A 26,207-nucleotide genomic window follows, 5' to 3' on the forward strand; every position below is an offset into this window, starting at 1 on the left:
AAAGCACAGCAGATCAGGCAGCATCCGAGGACCAGGGGAATCAATGTTTTGGGCATAAGATGAAAGGCTTACGCCTGAAACGACAATTGTCCTGCTCCTCCGATGCTGCCTGACTTGCTGCGCTTTCCCAACAACACCAATCCAAACTGGCTAATTACAGACCCAACAGTCTACTCTTAATAACCAGTGAAGTGCTGAGTCATTAGCAAGGCTTTGCAATAAGCAATAATCTACTCGCTGATGCTCAGTTTGGGTTCTGCCAGGGTCACTCAGATCCAGACCTTACAGTCAAAAATTCCAGAAATGAGGTGAGAGTGACTGGCCTTTGATATCAAGGCTGCATTTGATGAAGCAGCCCTAGCAAAACTAATATCATTGGGAATTGGGACAAAACACTCCACTGGTTGGAGTTCTACCTAGCACGAAGGAAAATGTTTGTGGTTAGATATCCCACAGTGCAGAAAAGGTCCTTCATCCCAACAAGCCCAAACCAACCCTCTGAAGAGAAACACACACAGACTCATTTCCTGCATTTACAACTGACTAATGCACCAAACACTATGGGCAATTCAGCATGGCCAATTCACCTGACCTGCATATCTTTTTTAGAATGTGGGAGGAAACCAAAGCACCCAGAGAAAACCCAGACAGACACAGGGAGACCGTGCAACTTCCACACACAGTTGTCCGAAGCCAGAATCGAACCTGGGTCCCTGGCAGTGAGAACCACCATGGTTGTTAGGTGCCAATCATTTCAGTCTATGGACACTACAGCAAGGTTCCCAGGGTTGCGCCCTGGGCTCAACTATCATAACTGACCTATTTTAAGTGTGGAGTAGAATATTCACTAGTGATTATGCAACGTTTAGCATCATTTGTGACTATATATGTAAGCAATTGGTGTTCATATTCAGCAAGACCTGGACAAAGCACAAGCTTGGCCTGATAAGTGACAAGTATTATTTGCTGTCTCAAATAGGATAGAAACTAACTACGACCACCTGACAGTCAATGATATTATGATCACTAAAAATGTTAACATTCTGGAGATTACCACTGACCAGAGCTGAACTAGATTAGCCATATTGTGGCTACAAGAGATCAAAATGGTAAGAATCCTGTAGGGATTAACTGAGCTTCTAAGTCCTCAAAGCCTGTCTATCAGCTATACCATTTCTGCTCTCAAGAATGCACAGGCTCAGGTTTTCTTGAAGGTTCTTTCATGGGATGTGTTGCTAGTTAGCCAGAATGTATTGTCTACCCCTAATTAGATTAGATTAGATTACTTACAGTGTGGAAACAGACCCTTGGGCCCAACAAGTCCACACCGACCCGCTGAAGCGTAACCCACCCATACTCCTACATTTATCCCTTACCTAACACTACAGGCAATTTAGCATAGCCAATTCACCTGACCCGCACATCTTTGGACTGTGGGAGGAAACCGGAGTACCCGGAGGAAACCCACGCAGACACGGGGAGAACGTGCAAACTCCACACAATCAATTATCCTTGATAAAGTGTTGGTAAGCTGCCTTTCCATCTCGGTATTGAAGACTTCATATTTCTAGATCTCTCTCAGCAGAGATAATTGAAGTACTGCAGTCAAACACAAAACCCTGTAAAGATCCTACTGTCAACACCTCAACATAACCATAAGTGCACAGCCCTTTAAGACCTTCATTTTCTTACCACACTACATTCATAAAACTAGGCCCTTCCCACTCCACTTCTCCATCCCAAGTCTTTCCTTCTTTGGATCCATTTTCCACTTCTCCACGCTCTAATGCTGCTCCACAAACTCCCTAACCACTTCTAGTCAGTCCTGAGCTTCTGTACAAGTAGCAAAACTCATACTCCTCTCCTTTATACTAAAGAGTTCAAAGTAAATCATGGACCTTGGATACAACTGCACAAAGTAGACTTGCACGCTTCTTCAAACAAACATTAACCAGGATTCACAGGATTTTCATATGCTAATGACGTAATATTAAGATAGGAATTAACGACTTTAAAAGTTCATACTGGTAAGGTTTAGGTAATAATTACAAATGGAAACTTGCCATAGGTCAGTGTGAAATGCAGCACAAAAGTGCCGTCTTAATCCCTAAGTGCATCTCAAAACACTAAGAAATTAAAACTTCATAAAATCCACCCTTGCAATGAATCCAAATGATAGAAATAATCTATCATCATTCTGAAATGCTCCTTTCCATCCTCCTCTGCTTGGTTAACTCAGATTTTCCTTCCTGGCAGTTGCGTGAAAGGAGTTTTTCTTCTAACATAATAATAAAACCAAAAGGAAACAATAAGTCATGTTCATTTTAATAAACGGTATATACACAAATCAGTACACAAGAACATTTTCAAAGAATTTTGCATGGAGATCTGCATTATAAAATGTCAGACCTTTGTCATTTAAAGGGCAGAAAATACTATAAATAGATAGTTGCTAAATTGCAACTCAACTGATTTTTATATTTAAAAAAGAATATCTATCAAATTGTCCCAAATTCTTCAGGAAGAAAGTTATGGATGTCTCTGCAGTCCTTGGAGACATTTTGTTACATCAATCAGCTCAGTTATTCCATTTCAAAATTACCAGTACATCCAATTTTAAATTGCAGAATGCCTAACACACAGGGGCATGGACTCACATACATAAACTCCAAGTCATAATTCTCCAAATCTGATTTTAACTATATTTTATGTCAGTACACAAAAACATTGAAAATCTTTTCAATTAAATCTTCTTAGATTTGCAATGAAATAGATTAAACAAGGAATGTAGTGGTCAATAAGAAATCCCTCAAATATTCTCATTAATTAATCTGTAAACTTCAAATGGTAAGCAAACACTTAAGGATTAAGTTTGTTGTTTGTACAGTGTCCTTAGGCCACACATTAGAAGTGCTCTCCAATGATAGCTATAATAGACCTTTTTTAAAAAAAAAGTGCATATAACACCTTAGTTTGAGCTGAAGGGTTCTTACAGAATGGAGTTAACTCAGATTTGATTGGAGCTTTTAAATGAGAAGCTGGACAATATCAACAGATCTTCCCTTTGGAATTATCAGACATGGGGGGGGAGATAATTTTGTCTTGTTCAATTAAGAACACTGAATGGTCTTCACTGTACAGGTTAGAGTGATCCTGTACAAAAGTTATTAAACTGATCCAAAAGAAATGTTTTCATGGCTAACATGCTGCACATAATCTTGAACGGGCAGTGGAAATGATTCAGAAAGCTTATTGATGAGAAGAGTTAAAGTTTTGCTATCTCACCACTCACCTGTAAAATGAGGAAGTTCAGTAGTGTGAAAATATCACCTAAAATTGTGTATATGATGTTTGATTTGGTGTGATACGAAACCCCCTTCAAGAATGAAAAATGTAAATGCTGACAACTTTGGAAATAAATTCAAATTCAGGATCAAAATGCACAATCAAGTATAGAAATTATGAAACTATATTGCTTTTTTTCCTCATTTAAGAAATATCTAATACATGTTAAAGGTCACTGGATGCTGTCAGGCATAGAGTTAGAGAAATTGTATTTAATAAAGAACAGGGCTCTACTTTGGGGAGTAGCACACTCCCTCTCATGAGAAGGTTAAATGGTATGTGATTTGCATTAATTGACCATTCAATAGTTTCATTCAGTCTCTGAATTTTTTTTCTCCTTGTCTGGAGAGTAACACAAGTCACGCAGTTGGCAGAAAATAATGGGGAAAGCAACTTAAAAAATGAAGTAAGCAATATTTGCCAAACAGAGCAGCATTTAACTAGTTTTGCATTACATTGTGTTGGTAGAGATGCTATTGGCACCTTGTCAACTGTCAAAGGAATTTTCAAACTGTGGTATTAAGTTGCATAAAAGTAACAAAGATTTATAGACATCAAACAATTACACATCGCCCAAGTTAGACAAAAACCAACCACAGTTTGTGGTGAAAAATTAAAGTTTATTTCTCACAGTTAGCAAGTTTGCTTCAAGCTTCATTTAAAAAGAATTATGCGATTCTTTTAAAGGATTAAAAAGATACACAAACATACTTAAAAACTTTCAAAACTAGATTATTCTCCTGTTACTTATCTGGTGTATTCACATCCTCAAGAGCTCAGTCCTCAACTACTTTGCTGGACAATTCCTGCTCTAACCACACTCGACCAGCTTGTGCAGCACCCTTGGACCACACATTAAAAGTGTTCCCAATGGTAGCTATAATTGGCATAAAAATTGCATGCAACACCCTTAGTTTAAGTTGAAGGGTTCTTACAGAATGGATTTAGCTCAGGCTTGGTTGGACCTTTTAAATGAGAAGGTGGACAGTATCAAGAGATCTTCCCTTTGGATCTATTAGACATGGGGGAATAATTTTGTCTTGTTCAATATCTGACAGTGATCCAGAAATGAAAATCAAGATTTCAGTTTCTGCAAGTTAGTTTCCCAATTAGACAAATTCAGTGAATGGTATACATTCTCCACACACAGTGCCCAAACCAATAGTTAGGCCCAAAGCATTAAAAGCCATCCTGGAGCATCTGGACAGGTGGTGAAACTCTTCTTGTACTGGACTTCATCCAGAACTGGAGAGTTTCAGTGTGAAGCCATGTTAATTTACAAATGTTCCTTTCTGTCTGGTCCAATCTGAATTCCAAAAAATATGAAAATGTTACACCAAGGTCAAAAAAAACTTTTTATACCAGAGCGATGGCTTAAATGATATGATATTATGTGACTGCAGGAAAATAGTTTTTGGAATATAGGACATGGAGAGGAAGATGGAAGACAAGTTTTAAAAGATATTCCTCAACTTGTGTAGGTCTGTGGAAAATGCTATAAATACAGAGGGTCAGAGGCACCCTGGCAATCTTGTGTAGTAGGTACAACATGGTAAATCACACACCACTAAGGAAATTAAATCTATTGAAAATATGACCACTTAATACAAAATGTCACAAACACTCCCAAACATACTTAGCACTCACTGAAGTCAGCACTTAGCTGCTGGTATTGGGAAGTACAGACTAAAGTCAGCTCACTCTGAGGAGTAAAGAAATGAAGCCAACATTTGAATTGAGCAAAGTCTTGACACACTAATTCATAAACAAACAGAATAAAGTTATGGAGTCACAACACTGTCATGTGCAATAGCCCAGCTGCTATAAATGGGCACAGTTGTTTCATAAATTTAAATAGCAACCCAAAATTATTCACATTATAAAAGTTAGACTCAAAGTCTCAAGGATCTGGGCAGACTATTCTTAGAAATTGGTGACCATTGCTAGCTTCCCTGCTATTCTAACTGGAGAACTGCCAGTGGGCTGTGTGCAATTACCAGTTTCTTCATTCTAGTCCTGCACCTGAGCAGTCAACAGCCAGCAGCCAGAATTGCTTATGCAAACATTCATCACAGTTGTTTTTATTTCAAAGCAAAAAACTCATTGCTTAAATCAAACAATAAAAACATTAAAAAATAAATTATAGAAAAAAAGATTCTCCAGCCAAGCTGGATGTTAGGATGTCCTCTTTATATTGTCATGATTGCTACTGCTGAGATTAAGTTTGTGTTTTTCTAGCCAGAGCTCTGCCAGTTGCTGTGTGGAGCCATAAGTGGAGGCTTTGGAGGCCATGCACATTTTGTACTGTTTTGCTTTCAGATTTGGGTCACAATAGATTGGGTGGTAGATATGAACACTTCCAATTTCTTGACTCCTGAATGGTTTTAAACCAACTTCGATGAATCTGTTGAAGAGATCCACATCTTCCATGCCCCAGCCCTGGATTGAGACATCAAAGCCACCAGCCAGCAAAAGATCACTTTTGTAAATACAAGTGATCCCAAACCCATAGTTTCTCCAGAATCCGCTCTGTAATGTGAAGGCATAATTGTCATTGGGAACTTTCCCTGCGTGTACAATCTTTGGGTCATATTGAGTAAAGATAATTGGAAAGTATGCCCCTTTCCCAGGCTCAGCATTATCCCTGCAGCGCTGCAGAAAATCCACTGTAAAAATCAAGTCAACATCACAAAACAAGAGAAGGGAATCATTGCTAAATTGAGCAGCTCCGAATTGCAGAGCAAGCGCTCTGGAAAACTCATTAGCCACTGGGAAAAGCTGGACCTCTGCTTTGGGGTACTTTACCTGATAATCTCTCAACAGTTCTACTTGTTTAGTTTTGTCTGGATTTGAATCTGAGTTGAATAACAAAATAACTAGTTTTACATTTTGATTTGAAACCAGACAAGTTCTTTCAAAGTTTTCCATGAATCTTGCAAACATTTCAAACCTGCCAGACAGTGGGACCAAAATGTTGATTTTCTTATCTTTGGGCTCCTTGGTTCCAACTTTAGTGGCTCCCAGTTGGAAAGGTGCAAATATTTTGAGGGGGTTTGAGAGGAAGGAGAGAGATCGTGAGTTACTGTTAATTGCATTAGCCAAATCTTTGGCATGAATTTCTTCACGTTCAGCAAACTGGATCTTGCTGAAAGTTTGCTGCAAGTAAGCATGTCTCCTCACAGGAACAGTCATCTTTTTACCCTTATGTTTTTTATAGAGAAGTAGTAGGTCAAGTACATATTCTGCTCCATACATAGGATTAACCCTTCGATAACCATACTGAATTTCTTTGAAGTCAATGATTCGACCTCTGCTCTTGGCATTTGCATTGATCATCTCCATCACCTGCATAATAATGTCATCTAAAGCTTCTTTTTGAAATGAATCCATCCCTCTCCTTGGGGGTTGCCCATCAAAAGCTGAAAAAAGATATTTCCCTGTCAGGAACTCCCATTCCAATACCTCTTCCCTGTGCTGAGGTTGGAACCGCATGAATGAAGGGGGGATTCCCAACTGAAGGTCATCTTTGTGAAGTTTGGAGTTGCTATATCGTCCCATCAGCACAATCTCTCGATGAAGCTGGATCGTGCGATAACGAAGCTCTGCAATCTTGCGGCTCAGCATGTAGCTATGTAGCCGGTACTGATATTCAGGGCTCTTGTTGGGATGGAGAGTGATTGCCCGCTGGATTTTGCTGTTATGTAGATCTTGGATGTAACCTTTTTTGTTTTGTTCATAATTTTCATAAAACAACTGCTGCATCTGCACAAGTAAAAAAGGAAAAAATATTCAACACAAGTGTATGTATGGACTTAAAAAACACGCTTTCTCCATGTTACCTGTAAAGACTGTATTTTTTATTTTTCACTACTTTTAATTGAAATACATTTCAAAATGAGAAGAACCGTTCTAAAGCCAAAGACTGCTGAAGAGATGCTGCATGTTTTAAACCTGATACTCATTAGGGATAATTGCTCAGTAGGTACCCCCTAAAATTGATGGTGCAAGATTCTGCAATGGAAATGTGACTGTCAAACAAAAGGATGGTTAGATTTTCTCTGGTTGGAGAGGTCATTACCTGTGTGGTGCAAATGTTACTTGCCACTCATCAGCCCAAACCTGAACGTTCCATTGCAGTCACTGATTGCCTCAGTATCACGGGATTTGCAGATGGAATATAATACTGTGGAATCATCAGTAAAATATTACCCCAAAGAACCCGGTGCTTGTTGTGCACTGGTTAGTGTGCCTGTCTCAGGGCCAGAAATTCCAGGTTCAATTCCCATCCGCCCTGGAGGTGTGTCACAGCATATCCAAACAGGTTGATTGCATTAGCTATGCCAAAGAACTCTTGGGCGTGAGATGGCTGGTCTCTAATAATCACAATCATTTTCCTTACCATTCAGTATGTCTCCTCAATGATAGAACATTAGTTTGTGTTACAGTCCATATTCTGGGGACCTGGGTTTAAATCCCACCATGGCAAATGGTGGCATTCAAATTCAATAAATACCTGGAATTAAGAATTACTGACGACTGCGAGATCACCGCTGTCAGAGAAATCGACCTGATTAGTAATGTCCTTCAGGGAAGGAAACCTGCCATCTTCACTTTGTCTAGTCAGCTGCAATGCGGCTGACTCTTAAATATCTCTGAAACAACCCAGTAAGTCACTCATGTGTATCAATCACTAGAGAATCTACATAGTTACTGCATTTGCTGTTTGAGTTCATGTATATCTGGATATCAGAGTGTGTCTCAGAAAAAAATAACAAACAATGAAATTCACAGCTGACCTTGGAAGAATCTGTGTGGGTGAGCTCACAGCACAGGAACCGGTAGGTGCATAGTTTTTAATGTGTAACCTTGCTGTAAGTCTACAGTAGTGAATAGAGTGGGTTCTTTCTGGATTATGATTAGATTAGATTAGATTGGATTCCCTACAGTGGTAACAGGCCCTTAGGCCCAACCAGTCCACACTGACCCTCCAAAGAGCAACCCACCCAGACCCATTCCCCTACATTTACCCCTTCATCGAACACTACGGGCAATTTAGCACGGCCAATTCACCTCACCTGCACATCTTTGGACTGTGGGAGGAAACTGGAGCACCCAGACATGGGGAGAATGTGCAAACTCCACACAGACAGTGACACGAGGCTGGAATTGAACATAGGATCCTAGTCCTGTGAGGCAGCAGTGCTAACTACTGAGCCACTGTGCTGCCCTGTTTTATTGAATTTGCCTCTTGATTAAATATTAAAAATATATTCCAGAGCACTGTTTTTAGGGGAAAAAGATGATGCTATTTTCTGGGTCTGTAGATTCTGAAGGAACAAAGATGGCCTTTAGTACAGTGATAGGCTCTTCCTGTTGGATGTGGGAATAGGGAGTGTTCCCAAGTCATTGTTGATTATGTCTGCATTAGGTGTGTTTCGTTGCAAATTCGATCAGATTGCATGGATCAGTTGGAGTGACAGTTTGAGGCAATGAGGAATTTACAGGAGCTAGGCGGTGTGATGGATGGCAGTTATATAAAGGGAGAAAAGCCACAGTCAGGTAGACGGGTTAACTCCAGGAAAGGTTGGAGGATAGGAAGGTAGTACAGGAGTCTCCTGTGGCTATCCCCATTTCAAACAAGTATGCTGTCTTGAAAAACGTAGGGGGTGATGGACTCTCAGGGGAAAGTAGCGCAAACCACCAAATTTCTGGTATTGAGACAGATTCTAATGTAATGATGATATGTCAGGTTCTAAGCAATCGGTTGTGTTAGGGGACTCTCTAGTCAGAAGCACAGACAGATGTTTCTGCGGACAGCAGTGAAAAATCAGAATGGTGTGTTGCCTCCCCGATGCCAGGATCAAGGATGTCTCAGAGAGGGTGCAGAATGTTTTCAAAGGGGAGAGGGACCAGCAGGAGGTCATTGTATACATTGGAACTAACGAAATAGTAAGGGAGAATATACAAACTTAGGCAGGAATTTTAAAATGAGGCCCCTCGAGGATAATAATATCTAGATTACTCCTGGTGCAATGAGCTAGGCAGGAACAGAAGGCTAGAACAGATGAATGCATGGCTGAGGAGCTGATGCACGGGAGAAGGGTTCACATTTTTTGGATCATTGGAATCTCTTCTAGGGTAGAAGCGATCTGTACAAGAAGGATGAATTGCATCTGAATTGGAAGGGGACTAAGTTACTGGCAAGGAGACTTGCTCGAGATGCTCAGGAGGATTTAAACTAGTACGGTTGGAGGTGGGGGATCCAGAGAAATAGTGAGGAAAGAAATCAGTCTGGTACAGACAGGAAGAAAGCAGAGAACAAGGTAGGATTGATAAACTGTGTTTACCTACAGTAGTTGAGGTATTGATTAAGAAAAAGGAGGAAACATGTGACAGGTATAGACAGGAGAGATCAAGTGAATCCTTAGCAGAGTATAAAAGAGGGAAACCAGGAGGGGAGAAAAGGGAACAGGAGATAGCTTTGCCAAATAGGGTTAAGGAGAATCCAAATAATTTTTATAAATACATTAAGGATAAAAGGGTAACTAGGGAGAGAATAGGGCTCCTCCAAGATCAGCAAGGTAGCCTGTGAGTGGAACCACAAGGGACAGTGGAGATACTAAACAAATATTTTACATAAGTGTTTATGGTGAAGGACATGGAAGATATAGAAAGTGGGGAAATAGATGGTGACATCTTGAAAAATGCCCATATTACAGAGGTGATGGCGCTGGATGTCTTGAAATGCATAAAAGTGGATAAATCTCCAGGCCCAGATCAAGTGTACCCTAGAACTCTGTGGGAAGCTAGGGAGTGATTGCTGGGCCTCTTACTGAGATATTAGTAGCATTGATAGTCATAGGTGAGGTGCTGGAAGACCGGAGGTTGGCTTACTTGGTACCACTATTTAAGGAAGGTGATAATGAAAAGCCAGGGAACAACAGGCCAGTGAGCCTGACGTCGGTGGTGGGCAAGTTGTTGGAGGGAATCCCGAGGAACAGGATTTACAAGTATTTGGGAAGGCAAGGGCTGATTACAAATAGTCAGCATTGCTTTATGCATGGGAAATCATGTCTCACAAACTTGATTGAGTTTTTTGAAGAAGTAACAAAGAGAACTGATGAGGGCAGAGCGGTGGATGTGATCTGTATGGACTGCAGTAAGGCATTTGTCAAGGTTCCCCATGGGAGACTGCTTAGCAAGGTTAGATCAGATAGAATACAGGGAGAACTTACCATTTGCATACAGAACTGCCTCCAAGGTAGGAAACAGAGGGTGGTGGTGAAGGGCTGCTTTTCAGACAGGAGGACTGTGAGCAGTGGTGTGCCAAAAGGATCAGAACTGGGTCCACTACTTTTTGTCATTTATATAAATGATTTGGACGAGAACATAGGAGGGATAGTTAGCAAGTTGGAGGTGTGGTGGACAGCAAAGATTACAACGGGATCTTGATCAGATAGGCCAATGGGCTGGGGAGTGGCAGATAGAGTTTAATTTATACAAATAGGAGGTGCTGCATTTTGGAAAAGCAAATCAGAGCAGGAAATATGCACTTAAATGGCAACTCCTAGGGAGTATTCTGAACAAAGGGACCTTTTGAAGTGCAGGTTCATAGCTCCTTGAAAGTAGAGTTGCAGTTAGATAGCATAGTGAAGGCGGCATTTGGTATGCTTTCCTTTATTGGTCAGAGCATTGAGTCTATTGAGTTGGGAGGACATGTTGGAGCTGAATAGTTCATTGGTTGGGCCAATTTTGGAATATTGCGTGCAATTCTGTTCTCTTTCAGATTGGAAGGATGTTGTGAAACTTGAAAGAATTCAGAAAAGATTTATAAGGATGTTGCCAAGGTTGGAGGGTTAGAGCTGGAGGGAGAGGCTGAACAGGCTGGGGCTGTTTTCCATGGAGCATCAGAGGCTGAAGGGTGAACTGGTGGAGGTTTATAAAATCATGAGGGGCGTGGATAGGATAAATGGACTAGAGGGCATAAGTTTAGGGTGAGAGGGGAAAGATGTAAGAGAGATCTAAAGGGCAACTTTTTCACACAGAGGGTGGGGTGTGTATGGAATGAGCTGCCAGAGGAAGTCGTGGAGGCTGGTACAATTGCAACATTTTAAAGGCATCTGGATGGGTATATGAATAGAAAGGGTTAAGGGGGATATAGGCAGAGTGCTGGCAAATGGGATTAGCTTAAGTTAGGATATCTGGTCGGCATAGCAGAGTTGGACCAAAGGATCTGTTTAAGTGCTGTATGTCAACATCTTAAATAAGTGAAACCGGATGCACTACCTGTAATTGACTTAGGCACCGGAAACAACAGTAGCAAAACTGCTGTCAACCCTGCAGCATCCTCCTTACTAACACTGGGGGTTCGTGCCAAGGTTAGAAGAGCAGTCTCAAATTAGTAAAGCAACAACATGACATAATAAAAACAAAGAAATACAGATGATTGGGAAAACATTAACTTTTCTCTTCACAGATGTCACCAGACCTACTGCATTTCGGTTTTTGTCTGTTAACAGTCCAAGAGACAAAAAAAAACTGCAGATGCTGGATACCAAAATAGACAAGCAGGAGGCTCGAAGAACACAGCAAGCCAGACAGCATCAGGAGGTGCAGAGGTCAGCATTTCGTGTGTAACACTTGTTCAGGAGCGGGGGTGGGTGTGGGGGGAGCTGCAGATAAAGGGGGAGGCAGGGGCAGGGTGGTGAGGTGGGGATAGGTGAAGACAGGTCAAAGGTACTACCTGGTTGGTCAATGGGAGGCATGAATCTGGTTGGTGCCAGGGAGGAGTAGAAGGGAGGGGTGGCAGGGAGGGGTAGGAGCTGGGAAGAGTGCCAGGGAATGGACAAAGAACAAAGCAAATTTACAACCCACAAACAGGCCTCTCGATCCTCCAAGCCTGAGCCGATCCAAATCCACTGCCTAAACCTGTCGCCCAATTCCTAAGCATCTGTATCCCTCTGCTCCCCACCTACTCATGCACCTGTCCAGATGCACCTTAAATAAATCTACTGTGCCTGCCTCTACTACCTCTGCTGGCAATGCGTTCCAGGCATCTACCACCACCCCCTGTGTAAAGTACTTGCTGCGTGTATCCCCCTTAAACATTTCACCTCTCACTTTGAAAGTGTGATCTCTCGCTATTGAATCGCTCACCCCGGGAAAAAGAAACTTATCTCTACCCTGTATATACCCTTCATGATTGAGGTCTACACAATCAGGCTCCCCCCTCAAATCTCCTTTTTTCTAACGAAAATGATCCTAACCCACTCAACCTCTCTTCATAGCTAGCACCTTCCATATAGGCAACATCTTTGTAAACCTTCTCTGCACCCTCTCCCAAAGCATCCACATCCTTTTGGTAATGTGGCGACCAGAAATGTACACAGTATTCTAATTGGTTCAGCCACAAAGTCTTATATAATTTTAAGATGACCTGCCAGCTGTTATACTCAAAACCACCTATTTCAAGCAACTTACTTTTCCTCTCCCTCAGTCATCCAGCCATCCACTGCCACTCCACCACTCTAAACCCCCTCCTCAATGCAATAAAGACAGAGTCCCTCTTGTCTTCACCTACCACCCCACCAGTCTCCACATCCAATGCATCATCCTCAAAAATTTCTGTCAGGTTCGATTGCAATCTCCGGTGACTGTCTGTGCAAACTCCCCACATTCTCTGTGTCTGCATGGGTTTCCTCCATGTGCTCTGGTTTCCTCCCACAGTTCAAAGATGTGCAGATTAGGTGATTTAACATTAGGTGCATTAGTCAGAGGGAGGTGGGTCTGGGTAGGTTACTTTTTGGAGGGTCGATGTGGACTGGTTGGGCTGAAGGGCCTGTTTCCACACTGTAGGTAATCTCATCTACAGCACAGAGGACTCAACATTGAGTTCTGCAATTTAAAAATAACCTCCATGCCATCCCCGGATTCCCTTCCCAGCCCCTACCACCAACCAGATTCATTCCTCCCATTGACCCACCAGCTCGTACCCTCTTCACCTATCCCCACCTCACCACCCAGCCCCCGCTTCCCCATTTACCTGCAGCTCCCCCTGCACCCAAATTCCTGAAGAAGGGTTACCCCTGAAACGGTGACTTCTGCACCTCCTGATACTGCATGGTCAACAGTCTGAGATAGCCATTTTCATGGAATCATACCTTATAGAATGTCTCAGACACCATCATCACCATTTTGTCCTACTGGTAGGACAATCCATCAGTACGGTTAGGAAGTAGTTGCCCTGGGAGTCTTCAACATTGACTCTGGAGTCAATGAAGTCTCATGGCATCAGATTAAACATAGGCAAGGAAACCTCCTGCTGATTATTGCAGATTTTCCTCCCTCAGCGGATTTATCAGTGCTCTTCCATGTTGAACAACATTTAGAGGGAGCACCAAAGGTGCAGAATATACTCTGGGTAAGGGATTTCAAATATTCAAGCCAAGAGTGGCTCAGCAGTTGCTGCTAGGCTCTGTTTGCAGCAGGTGTTGAAAGAACCAGCATGAGGGTAAAACATGCTTGACCTCACCATTCTCCCTTCTACACGTGTATCTGTTATGCTAGATGGGAAAGATGAACAAATCTAGCAACTCAAGACTGGATGCTGTGGGCTGTCAAAAGCAGAATGATATTCCAATGCAATCAGACGGCCCCAGCATAACGCCTACTCTACCATTACCATTAAGCTAGGGGACCAACCCTGGCCCAATGCAGAATGTAGTAGGGCACACCAGGGACTGCATGAGGCATAACTAAAGATTTATGCCAACCCAGTGAAGCTACCAAACATGATGATCCAATTCAGCATCCTCTATTTGTCTCCAGCATCACAGATGCCAAACTTTAGTCAATTTGATTCATTCTAAGCGATATCAGGTTGTGGATATTGGAATTGAGTCAAATTGGCTGCAGGACATCTCTAAAGGAGTTACTCAGGGAAATGTCCTTGGCCCAATCACCTTCGGTTGCTTCATCAATAACCTCCCTTCCATTATAATGTCAGAAGTGTGGAAATATATCAACGATTGCACAATGTTGGTGACTCCTCACATATTGAAGCAGTCCACGTTCAAGTACAAGACGACAATATCCAGGCTTGGGCTGAAACGTGGCAGCAACATTTATGCCACATACATCCCAAACAATGATCATCTCCAATAAGAGACAATGTAACCACTGTCCCTTGGAATTTCATGAAATTACCATCAATGATTTTCAAGAATGTTGCCAGGGTTGGAAACTTGGAGCTATAGGAAGAGGCCAAATAGGCTGGCCTGTTTCCCTAGAGTGTCAGAAGCAGAATGATGACCTTCTGAAAAATTTATAAAATCATGAAGGGCATGGATAGGGTAATAGACATGGACGTTTTCATGGAGTGAGCGAAGTCCAGAACTAGAGGGTATGTGTTTATGGTGAGAGGGGAAAGATTTAGAAGGGACTTCAGGGGCAAATTTTTCACACAAAATGCAGTGCATGTATGGAATGAGTTGGTAGAGAAAGTGGTGGAGGCTAGTACAATTACAACATTTAAAAGGCACCTGGATGGGTATATGGATAGGAAGAGTTGAGGGGGATATGGGCCAAGTGCTGGCAAATGGGACTAGATTAGTGGGTTTGAGAAGTTTGTAGTTGAGGTTTTGGATGTAGGTTTGCGCACTGAGCTGGTAGGGTCGTTTTCAGATGTTTCATCACCATACTAGGTAACATCTTCAGTGAGCTCTGGATGAAGCACTGGTGGTGTAGCCCGCTTTCTATTTATAGGTTTGGGTTGGTAATGTCATTTCCTGTGGTGATGTCACTTCGTGTTCTTTTTCTTGGAGATGGTAAATGGGATCCAAGTCAAATGTGTTTGTTGATAAGAGTTCCAGTTGGAATGCGATGCTTCTTGGAATTCTTGTGCATGTCTCTGTTTGGCTTGTCCTAGGATGGATATGTTGTCCCAGTCGAAGTGGTGCCCTTCATTATCCATATGTAAGGATTCAAGTGAGATTGGGTCATGTTGTTTTGTGGTGAGTTGATGTATCCTGGTGGCTAGTTTTCTGCCTGTTTGTCCAATGTAGTATCTGTCACAGTTCTTGCAAGGTATTTTGTAAATGACACTACTCAGGCCCCTTGGCATCACGGTAGCCCACAAAACCACCAACACACTAAAACAACAACTAATGAACTTGAAAGACCCTTTACAAACAACAAGCAAAACTAATGCCATTTACAAAATACCTTGCAAGAACTGTAACAAACACAACATTGGACAAACAGGCAGAAAACTAGCCACCAGGATACATGAACATCAACTAGCCACTAAAAGACAGGACCCATTCTCATTAATATCCTTACATACGGATGAGGAAGGACACCATTTCGACTCGGACAATACGTCCATCCTAGGACAAACCAAACAGAGATATGCACAAGAATTCTGAGAAGCATGGCATTCCAACCAGAACTCTTATCAACAAACACATCTGACTTGGATTCCATTTACCACCCCCTGAGAAAAAGAACACAAAATAGCATTACCACAGGAAATGTCATCACCAACCCAAAGAAACCCAAACATATAAATAGAAAGTGGGCTACACCACTAGTGCTTCATCTGGAGGTTCACTGAAGATATTACCTGGTGTGGTGACAAAATGTCTGAAATCAAACCTTCCAGCTCAGTGAGCAAACCTACATCTGGGACTACAGTAATTTAGGATAGATGGTTGGCATGGATGAATTGGATTAATGGGTCTGCTTCCATGCTGGGCATCTCTATGAATTGCCCACTATCAACATGCCACAGATTACCAGTGACCAGAAATTGAACTGGACTTACAATAACGAATAGTGGCTAAAAGAGTGGGTCAGAGGCTAGGAATACTGCAGGAAGTAATTCACCTCCTAAATCTCTGAAGTCTGTTCAAGGCACAAGTCAGCAGTGTGATGGAATACTTCCCATTTACCTGGATGATTGGAGCCCCAATAATATACCATAAGCTTGACACCCCGCAGGATGAAGCAGCCTGTTTGACTGGCACCATATCCATAAGCATCCATTCCATCCACCAGCAATCTCAGTAGTAGCAGTATGTAATGCAAAAAATTACCCAAATCCTTAGACATCACTTTTCTAACCCATGTCCCACTTCCATCAAAAAGGATATGGATACACCACAACCTGTAAGTTCCCCTCCAAGCCACTCAGTACATTGACTTTTTTCATTATTGCTGAGTCAAAAGCTTGGAATTCCCTAACAGGATTGTGGGTCAACCCATCACAGGTTGACTGCTACAGTTCAAGAAGGCAGCTCACCACCAATATCTTAAGAGAAACCAGATATATGCAATAAATGCTGGTATATCAGCAATGTTCATATCCCACAACTGAATTAAAACAAACAATTTGAGATTCAGATTTAAAATGCAGGCGATGAATTTTGGTTAGTTCGGTTACAATACCTTAAAGAGGTCAGAGCACTATTTTGCCATGTAATAGACTAAATGTTCTGTTGTTAAGATTGTTTGCAGCCTATGTGCATATATTACAGCAATTAACCATCACAGTAATTAACTGCAAAATGTAAACACACTATCTATTAAGCCAGGTTTTATTCTGGAATCTGACTTGTGCAGTATTACCATTAGCTGGTACCATAACACCAAGCAAAGGTCCAAATTCCATGGACTTTAATTTTGCTTGGGTTTTGATAATAGTCAGTCAAATGTTGCCTTTTTGTTGAGAAAGCAGGTTCACCTCAGTATTCAAGCAAATGGCTGAACTAAGGCTGCAATAAACTCTGGAGTCTAGTGACTCTGGCAGAAACCAAACTGAGTATTGGTGAGCTGGCTTTTTGCAGGCACTGCTTTTCCAGCAGTGTTAATGAGAGTAGGCTTATGGGATGCCAACTGACCAGACAGTAGCTGACTCTTTTGTTGACCAGTTAGGACTTCAATTTTCAGCAATTTGCAGTAGATGCTAATTTGGCCATGCTGAATCAGGTTGAAGAGAGATTAGCTAGTTCTTAAATTCTAAGGACTACGACAAAAGGTTATTGGCTCCCATTGCCTATGCTGCATCTAGTCTCTTGAGACATTTCTCGACATCAGACAGAATAAATCAAAATCATTACTGTACTTTTGAACCCGAGTGGCAAATTTAAATAGCCTTGTTTAATATTCAAAAGATTAGACATTAGGTCAGGACTTCACTGAAACATTACTGTATCAGCCTCTGGTCAAAACAATTGGTCTATCATATGGATGAAGTGTTGGGACCTGGCTGATAAACAGGGAATTGGTGAAGGTACGGGGTTACATCTCCTCTGTTGAATATTCTAGTGGGGTGCAAATGGAGAGCAATGTGACACTTACTGTGTCTTTCTTACTATTGCGTGGGATGGTAGTGGGAATGCAGGGCTTAGGGAGTACAGAAGCGCCAGAAGAGGGATGGACAATTTAGAGAATTTCTGGTCAACAAAAAGGTACACTTTTACACACAATTATCTCATATCAAAACAAATGAGATGGATAAACTGGCAGATGAGCACAACTCTGACTCTTTCCTTTCAACTTCCTATTTGATGAAAATGGGTCTATGCTTTTTGTCGAAATTGGTTAACAATCTATTCCCAGAAATAGATAGGTTGAGGAAGGTGAATTACTTAAAAGCAAAAGTAGGTGCAAATTTGAATCTACTTTAATTTTAGGGAAAGAAAGCAACATTAATACATCAACACCACACTGGAAAACAAAGTATAGACCAGACTAGGGGACACAGTAAAAGTATTCATGAAGAGCACCACGTAACCAAGCTTTCATGCAAAATTGACCCCAATTCTAAAACTAAATTTTTATTTCAATTTTAAAATCAATTTCTTTTGTGTTATTTCATAAAATTGAATAAGTGAAGGTGGCAAAGTCTGTGGATGAGCTGGGGAGGGGGCTATATGACCAAACGGTTATCTTGACCACTAGTTTGAAGTCAGCAAAGATTGTGTTTAATTTAAGTTACTCCCGGTTTATTGTGGTTTCTCGCATCACTTCGGCTTCATGACAGTTTGCTGATTTGACTGAGGATTACAGCAACGATTCCAAATATTACGAAGAAGCAGAGCTCTAAAAGCTATTGCTACCAAATAAACTTGTTGGACTGTAATCTGGTGTTGTGAGATTAACTTTGTCCACCCAGGTCAACACCGGCACCTCAACATTATGCCCAAATGTTACATAAAGAGAATATATATTGAACAGCCAAATGTATAGCGACATGACACCAGCTTTCGCAGAACCTTTTAAAAAGCCATGGCCAGTCAATTTCAGTGCAATTGCTGGAACTATGGAAACATCTTGAACACAAACCATTCATTCTGAGGATAATGGTGCAATCAGGAGTCAAGATTGGTTACTCCTGAATGTGAATCTTTAGCATTGCAGAGAAACTATTATTTGATGAAACTTGGTAATTCCTTTTTAAAAACAAACAGCCTGGTCAAGGATGTCGTGATACATCTCTGGAGCAGATGAAACTTGAATCTATGCTTTCTGAATCACAGGTAGGGACACTAGCAATGTACCACTAAAGTAACTTTCCCCATTCTCCAGCTGCATTGATTTCAGGTAGGCCTGCTACTTAACTTAATAATTATGTATCCAAGGACAGTACAAGAACCAACTCTTTAAAAAGGCTTGAGTGCCATGTAAAACGAGATATCAGTCCTTAGCACCAACGTTCCCTTTCTAATACAATACCTGTTCTTTCTAGTATTTGCCAATATGCCCATAAACACTGCTGCCAAAGTGAAAAATTTGGGTCCCACTCTGTAAACTCCTCAGACATGGATATGATGTTTCTGACTGCTGCATCTGAGTGGCGAGACCTTCTCTTCCTGCACTGCCTTAACTAAGAAATTTGCAAATTTAAATTGGCATTTAAATGCTGTTGGCTGCTGCTGCAGAGTTAGGCTTGCATATATTGCTATAGAACACCATTAACATTTCTCAATGGTTAATGTTTGAAGTAGTTAATGCCATGGGTCTTAACTACATGACTGCAGTAACCTTTGACGGCTAAAGCTATAAATCCAGCACGTGCTTGACTGAGCAGCTCAAAGATACCAAACTTGCATAAAGTGACTACCCCTACTCTTTACCCTAGTCCCTCTTTACAAGTCCTCATGGTTGGAGTATTCCATCTAATGCTTGACTGGCGTTTGAACCATATAGATGTTTCACTTTCACCAATGCCAGTTGCTTACAACCATTACAGGTTCTGCTGGATAAAGGTTAACATAAACTTTATTATTGACTAACAAGTGTTAATGAAGTTAAAATACATTCAACATGGAATAATGCCACATATTTGTTACACTCAGATGAAACTTCCCAAATCAGTCCATGAGGTGTAACTGAAATTTAAACAGCAATTAAAGTCACTGTGTCCCTTGGAAACATTCAAATTAAAATTCCTGTTTCCATTTCAAACAGAAATCATTCTGATGCTCAGAGGACTAATCTCCTGTAATTATGTCATTACAGTGTTTAGCAGCTGCAATGAGGTAGTTTCAGTTAGTGTGACAAGTCAATATTGGCAGCTTTTTCCATAATCATGGAATAGGTTTTTTAAAAAATAAATGGAAACAGACTGCATATATGCAAATCCAAATTTGTATAGACAAAAACACAGCTTTGAGGGCAATGTGTAGCTTTGTGGGATCTGTCAGAAGATTCTAAAGTCTTACCTCATAGACTTGAGTATACAGTCCAATGCAGTACTAAGGAAATCCTGTCTGAGATTCACTGTGCTCAAATTGCCTGCTGCAATTTCTGCAGTGACAAAATATACTCCAAAATATTATCAAGCATTACCTGCATTGAAACATCTCTTAAAAAAAGACACCCATTGGTAAATAGTGAAAACTCAGAATTTGAGCAAATGAAAAATGAAACATGAACATTTCGACACAGTCTTAAAGCTCAATTCTGCCCATGATAATTACTACTTTTATTGAAGCATGGGTTTATATAGGCAACGTTAGACCCTAGAGTTGGGTTTTCCCAGGCAAGAAAATAACTACTATATTCCATATGATTGCTATTGCTCACTAGTTCAGGACTGTTTACTGATTTATTTTTAAAATAAAGGATCCAAAAGCTAAGGACTTGCATGGGTCCAACTTTTGTTGGGAATTAGGTAACGATTTGGACAATTGTTAACTTCTACCCGCAACTGGTGTAATCACAAAATCAAGTTGATCCCAAAGAATCAATTTGCTCCCCCATCCCCTCAATGCAAGATTTGACACTGATCAAGTAGATTTCAATCCCACTGGATGGGCATTATGAAAGGTGATGGCTTTGTCAGCATGGATACATATCGGGAAGCAATGCAGTGAGACAACTAGCACTACTGTTATGGAGCTGTTAAACTGTCAAAGGGCTCCAAGTTACAGATAGGTCTCAGTCTGTTCATTTGTCGCACTATGCTGGAGATAGATACATTAATGCAGCGCCTCCCATGCTTTATTCCTTACTACACCTACATAGGCTTGAAAATTATCACAATCCCTCAGTGAGAACTGCAGAAGTGGATGAGGCTGAGAAAGCAAAGCACTTATTAAAGAAGGAGCACAGCAGAATGCAGATCCATGCCAGCTATTGTGACCTCTGAGCTTGTGATTTCAAAATTTCAACTTGCATTCCTACTTGGGGTCTGACCCCATCTTAGGCAGCCTTGCAATGATGCCTTATGGGACATAATAAACCATAGGAGAAAGTCCTGCATCACCATTTAGGAAGAATACCGTTGAAACATGGTGATCTCCTGCATGTCACCTAAGACTACGTATATGTACAGATGGAAAACACACCTATTAAACATGGACAAGGGAGTAAGCAGTGACAAACCACCCCTTAGACCTGTACTCGATAAATTTAGGTCATGCAATGAAATCTAATACTTGCTTGGAAAAAGTTCTTTCAGGTTATAACCTGAAGATCATAGCATTAAAAATGTCAACAAAATCATGTTTCATAACAGTGAACCCAGCCCTACCACCCATGCTCTAGTAATCCATTTCCTCGAGGTGATAGCCCTTCAGTCAGTTTGATTAATGCAAAATACATTTAGCAGACTTCAAACACCTCTGGAATCACCTCTTGAAGGAGGAACTGGAGATCAATCAGCACTTATCTGAAAGAACCTTTAGCATGTCCAATTAGACCCCTTCTTAAAGGGAAAAGGAGGTGCTTAAGCAGCAACCTAAGGGGATAAAGATACTAAACCTTTTCATCCTAAACACATTTGTGTAGCAGGACAATGACCAACACCAGTCATTAGGGCATGTTAAGACTCCTAGGCAGCCATGTGAATCTACATTTCCCACAAGCTACTTTACAACGCTCTTCTGTTATAATAACCTAACATCTATTTCATTGAGATTAATGTTAAATCCATAATGCTTTGAGCTATGGATACGCTACTTAGTATTGCCTCTGGGATGAACAGAAATCTGTTTCCAGTGGATTAGTACATTTAAATGGGAGACTTAAACAATCCTTAGATAAACACATGGATGATTTTGGGATAGTGTAGGGGGACCAGCCGAGAATATTTCACAGGTTGGCGCAAGGGCCTGTTCTATGCTGTATTGCTCTATGTTCTAAATGAGCCATTGGACTATGCCATGAATGCCATCAAGACCCAAGGGTCTTGACAAGTACCATGTCAACACGGTGACGGATTCTCCATACTGTTAGTATTCCTGTCCTCCCAGCTAGTGTCCTTGAAGCAGCTAATGGCACCAGCAGAAACCACCTCTACTGGTCTATCTATATGCTGAGGATACCTGAATCCCAACTACCAAACCAAATAATCTTCATCTAACTCAAGGAAGGCACTCAAATGAGAGGAAGGCAAGGAACTGCTTCAAAGACTTGCCTCAAGAAATGCAGGAAGAAATAGATTTGAAGGAAATTCTTGCAAGAAGGGACACAATTCTTCAAGAACATCAGGCAGCAAGAGGAAATACAAACAAGGAACCAGAGCAAGGAATAGCAGTAATCAAGGACCACTTTCACTTCCTGGAAACACTGAGCAAATGTGTGATCAGAGATGTGGCTCTAGGAATAGGCTCATCAGTCTCACCAGACCTGAAGAACCCATGACTGGTGACACCAAATTTTCTCGGTGGATAATCATTTATTGACTGATTGCTGACATTTAATGGGACTTGAAACATCTAAGTAGCGAGATATACAACTCTGGCAAAAGGAGAGCTTGCACGCTGTGGATCTAATATTTTAAATAGTGGAAATCTGTGCAAAACAGGTTAGTTTGAAACAATCTGCTTACTCTCTATTCACTCCTTCTTACATTTTGCGATAAGGTATTAAGCAAATTTCATGACCACCTCACAAGTTGGCCATTAAAGGGGAAAAATAATTTTCAGCATGGATACACACTATAGCCACAGAACAAGAGTCAGCTAATATACAGTACTTGGATATTTTTAGCCAACTTGTTAAGATAAGCCCTTTGCACTTTTGCAATGGGGCTGTCAATAATGACTCCCAGTTACAGTGAGGTTTCAATCTGTTTATTGGTTGCATAGTGCTGGAGGTAGGCCTGTTGGAGTGTAATGTCATGAGATTAAAATCACAGACTAGAAAAAAGGCACCTCAGAATGTACATGATATGAGTTCAGCTCCATTTAAAGTTCAATTTCAATGCACGGTCTAAAAAAGGTGTTAGGTGAAAGCTAACTTTTCAAGCAAGGACCAGCTTAACAAGAAGGACAGCAGAGATGACTTGGTAATTATAGACCAGTGAACTTTCCTTCTGTTGTTGGAAAGGATAATAAGATTTATAATCATCTAGCAACAACAATTCGATTTCAGATAGTCAACATGGTTTTGTCAAGGGCTGGTTGTGTCTCACAAACCTCACTGAATTTTTTGAGTAGGTGACCAAGCATGTAGAGAAGGGTAGGGCAGTTGACGTGGTACACATGGACTTCAGTAAAACCTTTGATAAGGTTCCACATGGTAGGCTGTTGGAGAAAATGCAGAGGCATGGAATCGAGGGTGATTTAGCAGTTTGGATTAGAAACTGGCTTTCTGGAAGAAGGCAGCGAGTGGTGGTTGATGGAAAATATTCAGTCTGGAGTCCAGTTACTAGTGGTGTGCCACAAGGATCTGTTTTGGGACCACTGCTGTTTGTCATTTTAATAAATGACTTAGACGCAGACATAGGTGGATGGATTAGTAAATTTGCAGACGACACTAAAGTCGGTGGAGTAATGGACAGTTTGGAAGAATGTTACAGGTTGCAGGAGACTTGGATAAACTGCAGACTTGGGCTGAGAGGTGGCAACTAGAGTTCAATGCAGCTAAATGGGAGGTGATGGACTTTGGGAAGAATAACAGGAAGGCAGAGTACTGGGTCAATAGAAAGATTCTTGGTAGTATGGATGTACAGAGGGATCTTGGAGTCCTTGTACATAGATCCCTGAAAGTTTCCACCCAGGTGGATAGTGCTGTTAAGAAGGCATACAGATGTGTTAGGTTTCATTAGTAGAGGGATTGAGTTCCGGAACTGCAATATCATGCTGCAACTATACAAAATGCTGATGCGGCCACACTTGGAATATTGTGTACAGTTCTGGTCGCCTCATTACAGGAAGGATGTGGAAGCATTGGAAAAGGTGCAGAGGAGATTTACCAGAATGTTGCCTGGTCTAGAAGGAAGGTCTTATGAGGAAAGGTTGAGACACTTGGGTCTGTTCTTATTGGAAAGGCGGTGGCTAAGGGGGGGATCTTGATAGTGACATACAAGATGATCAGAGAATTAGATAGGAAAAAGTATTTCACTGTCTATCCTAAGATGATGACATCAGCTTGTACGAGGGGGCATAACTACAAATTGAGGGATGATAGATTTAAGACTGATATCAGAGACAGGTTCTTTACTCAGAGTGTGGTAAGGGCGTGGAATGCCCTACCTGCTAATGCAGTCAACTCAGCCACATTAGGGAGATTAAATCAATCCTTAGATAAGCACATGGATGATTTTGGGATAGTGTAGGGGGGTGAGCTAAGAATAGTTCACAGGTTGGTGCAACCGAGGGCCGAAGGGCTGTTCTTCACTGTATTGTTCTGTGTTCTAAACCCAGCGTGTGAATTTTTTTTTCCAGACAATATTCTAAGTTGTACAATTTTTAAAAAATATTCTCTCAGTATGTGGGCCTCACTGATCAGCAGCATTTATTGCTCATCATTAGCTACCATTGAGAAGGTGTTGGCGATCTGATTTTTTTGAACCACTGCAGTCCACAATAATTAGGGAGTGAATTCCAGGATGTTGACCCAACAAAGTGAATGAACAATAATATATTTCCAAGTCAGGATGCAGACATTGATATTCTCACATATCTGCTGCCCTTGTCATAAATTTTCCACAGTACATCTTGCAGATCATACATACTGCTACATGGCATTGGAGAAACCGGGCATGGACATTTGTGGATGGGATGCCAACAAAGGGGGCTGCTTTGTTCTGGGTGGTGCTGAGCTCGAGGTGTTGTTGAAGCGGGGCTCATCCAGGCAAGTGGGGAGTATTTTGGACAGGCTTTGTGGAGTCAAGAGGGGAGTTATTCACTACAGTATCCCTAGCCTCTGACAATCTCTTAGAACATAGAACATTACAGCACAGTACAGGCCCTCCGGCCCTCTATGTTGCGCCCACCTGTGGAACCATTCTGAAGCCTATCTATCCTACACTATTCCATTTTCATGTTTATCCAACGACCAGTTAAATGCCCTTAAAGTTGTCGAGTCTACTACTGTTGCAGGCAGTGCATTCCACATCCCTACTACTCTCTGAATAAAGAAACCACCTCTGGCTTCTGTACATCTATCACCTCTCAGTTTTAGCCATGTCCTCTTATGCTAGCCATCACCTTCTGAGGAGAAAAGTTCTCACTGTCCACCCGATTGTAACCCTCTGATTTTTTGCCTCAATTAAGTCACCTCTCAAACTTCTCTCTAACGAAAACAGCCTCAAGTCACTCAACCTTTCCGCATAAGGCCTTCCCTCTATATCAGGCAACATTCTAGTAAATATCCTCTAAACCCTTTCCAAAGCTTCCGCATCTTTCCTATAATGCAGTGACCAGAACTGAATGCAATACCTCAAGCGTGGCCGCTCTTGTAACCCCTTTATATGGCAAACCAAGTTCAGTCTCTGGTCAATGGTAAACCCCAGGATGTTGATATTGGGAGATGGAAACACCATTCATAAATCAGGGGTGGTGGTTAGGTTGCCTCTTCTTAGAGGTCATTGCCTAGCATTTGTATAGCTTGAATGTTACTTGCCACTTGTCTGCTTAAGACTGGACATTGTCCAGGTCTTGTTGCATTTCAAATCTGAAGAGTTACAAATGATGCTGAACATTGATAACTGCAAATTGAACATCTCTACTTCTGACCTTATGATGGAGTGAAGGTCATCTATGAAGCAACTGAAAATGGCTGACCTCATATTACCCTGAGGAACCCTTACAGAGATGTTGTGGAGGTGACATGACTGACTGCCAACCACACCCATTTTCTTAATGTGCCAGAATTACTCAAATGAGTGGAGAGTTTAACCCACCCCCTCAGTTACCATTGATTCCAGTTTTGAAGAGTCCTTGATGCCAAACGGTCAAATGCAGCCTTAATCTCAACGGCTGTCACTCTCACTATGTGATGGAGGGGCTGGGAGACAGGCAAGTGGGTGGTTGTGGGGGGGCAGGGAGGGGTGGTAATATCTAATACTTCCACACTATTAGAGGCAGAAGCACAAACCAGATGAAGTGGAGTTTTCTCTTATAATGAAG

General features: G+C 41.4%; 1 protein-coding gene across 1 annotated transcript in view; it reads right to left on the bottom strand.

Moving 5' to 3' along the window:
- Window positions 1–3,761: 3,761 nt before the first annotated feature.
- chsy1 (chondroitin sulfate synthase 1) overlaps window positions 3,762–26,207 on the bottom strand; it is a 28,755-nt gene continuing 6,309 nt past the window's right edge. Inside the window, exon 2 of the mRNA XM_060853305.1 lies at window positions 3,762–7,107. Coding sequence (XP_060709288.1) covers window positions 5,521–7,107 — 1,587 coding nt within the window. The 3' untranslated portion in view covers window positions 3,762–5,520. The remainder of the gene's footprint in view (window positions 7,108–26,207) is intronic.

This window comes from Hemiscyllium ocellatum, chromosome 39, assembly GCF_020745735.1.
Source record: "Hemiscyllium ocellatum isolate sHemOce1 chromosome 39, sHemOce1.pat.X.cur, whole genome shotgun sequence".
Lineage (NCBI taxonomy): Eukaryota > Metazoa > Chordata > Chondrichthyes > Orectolobiformes > Hemiscylliidae > Hemiscyllium > Hemiscyllium ocellatum.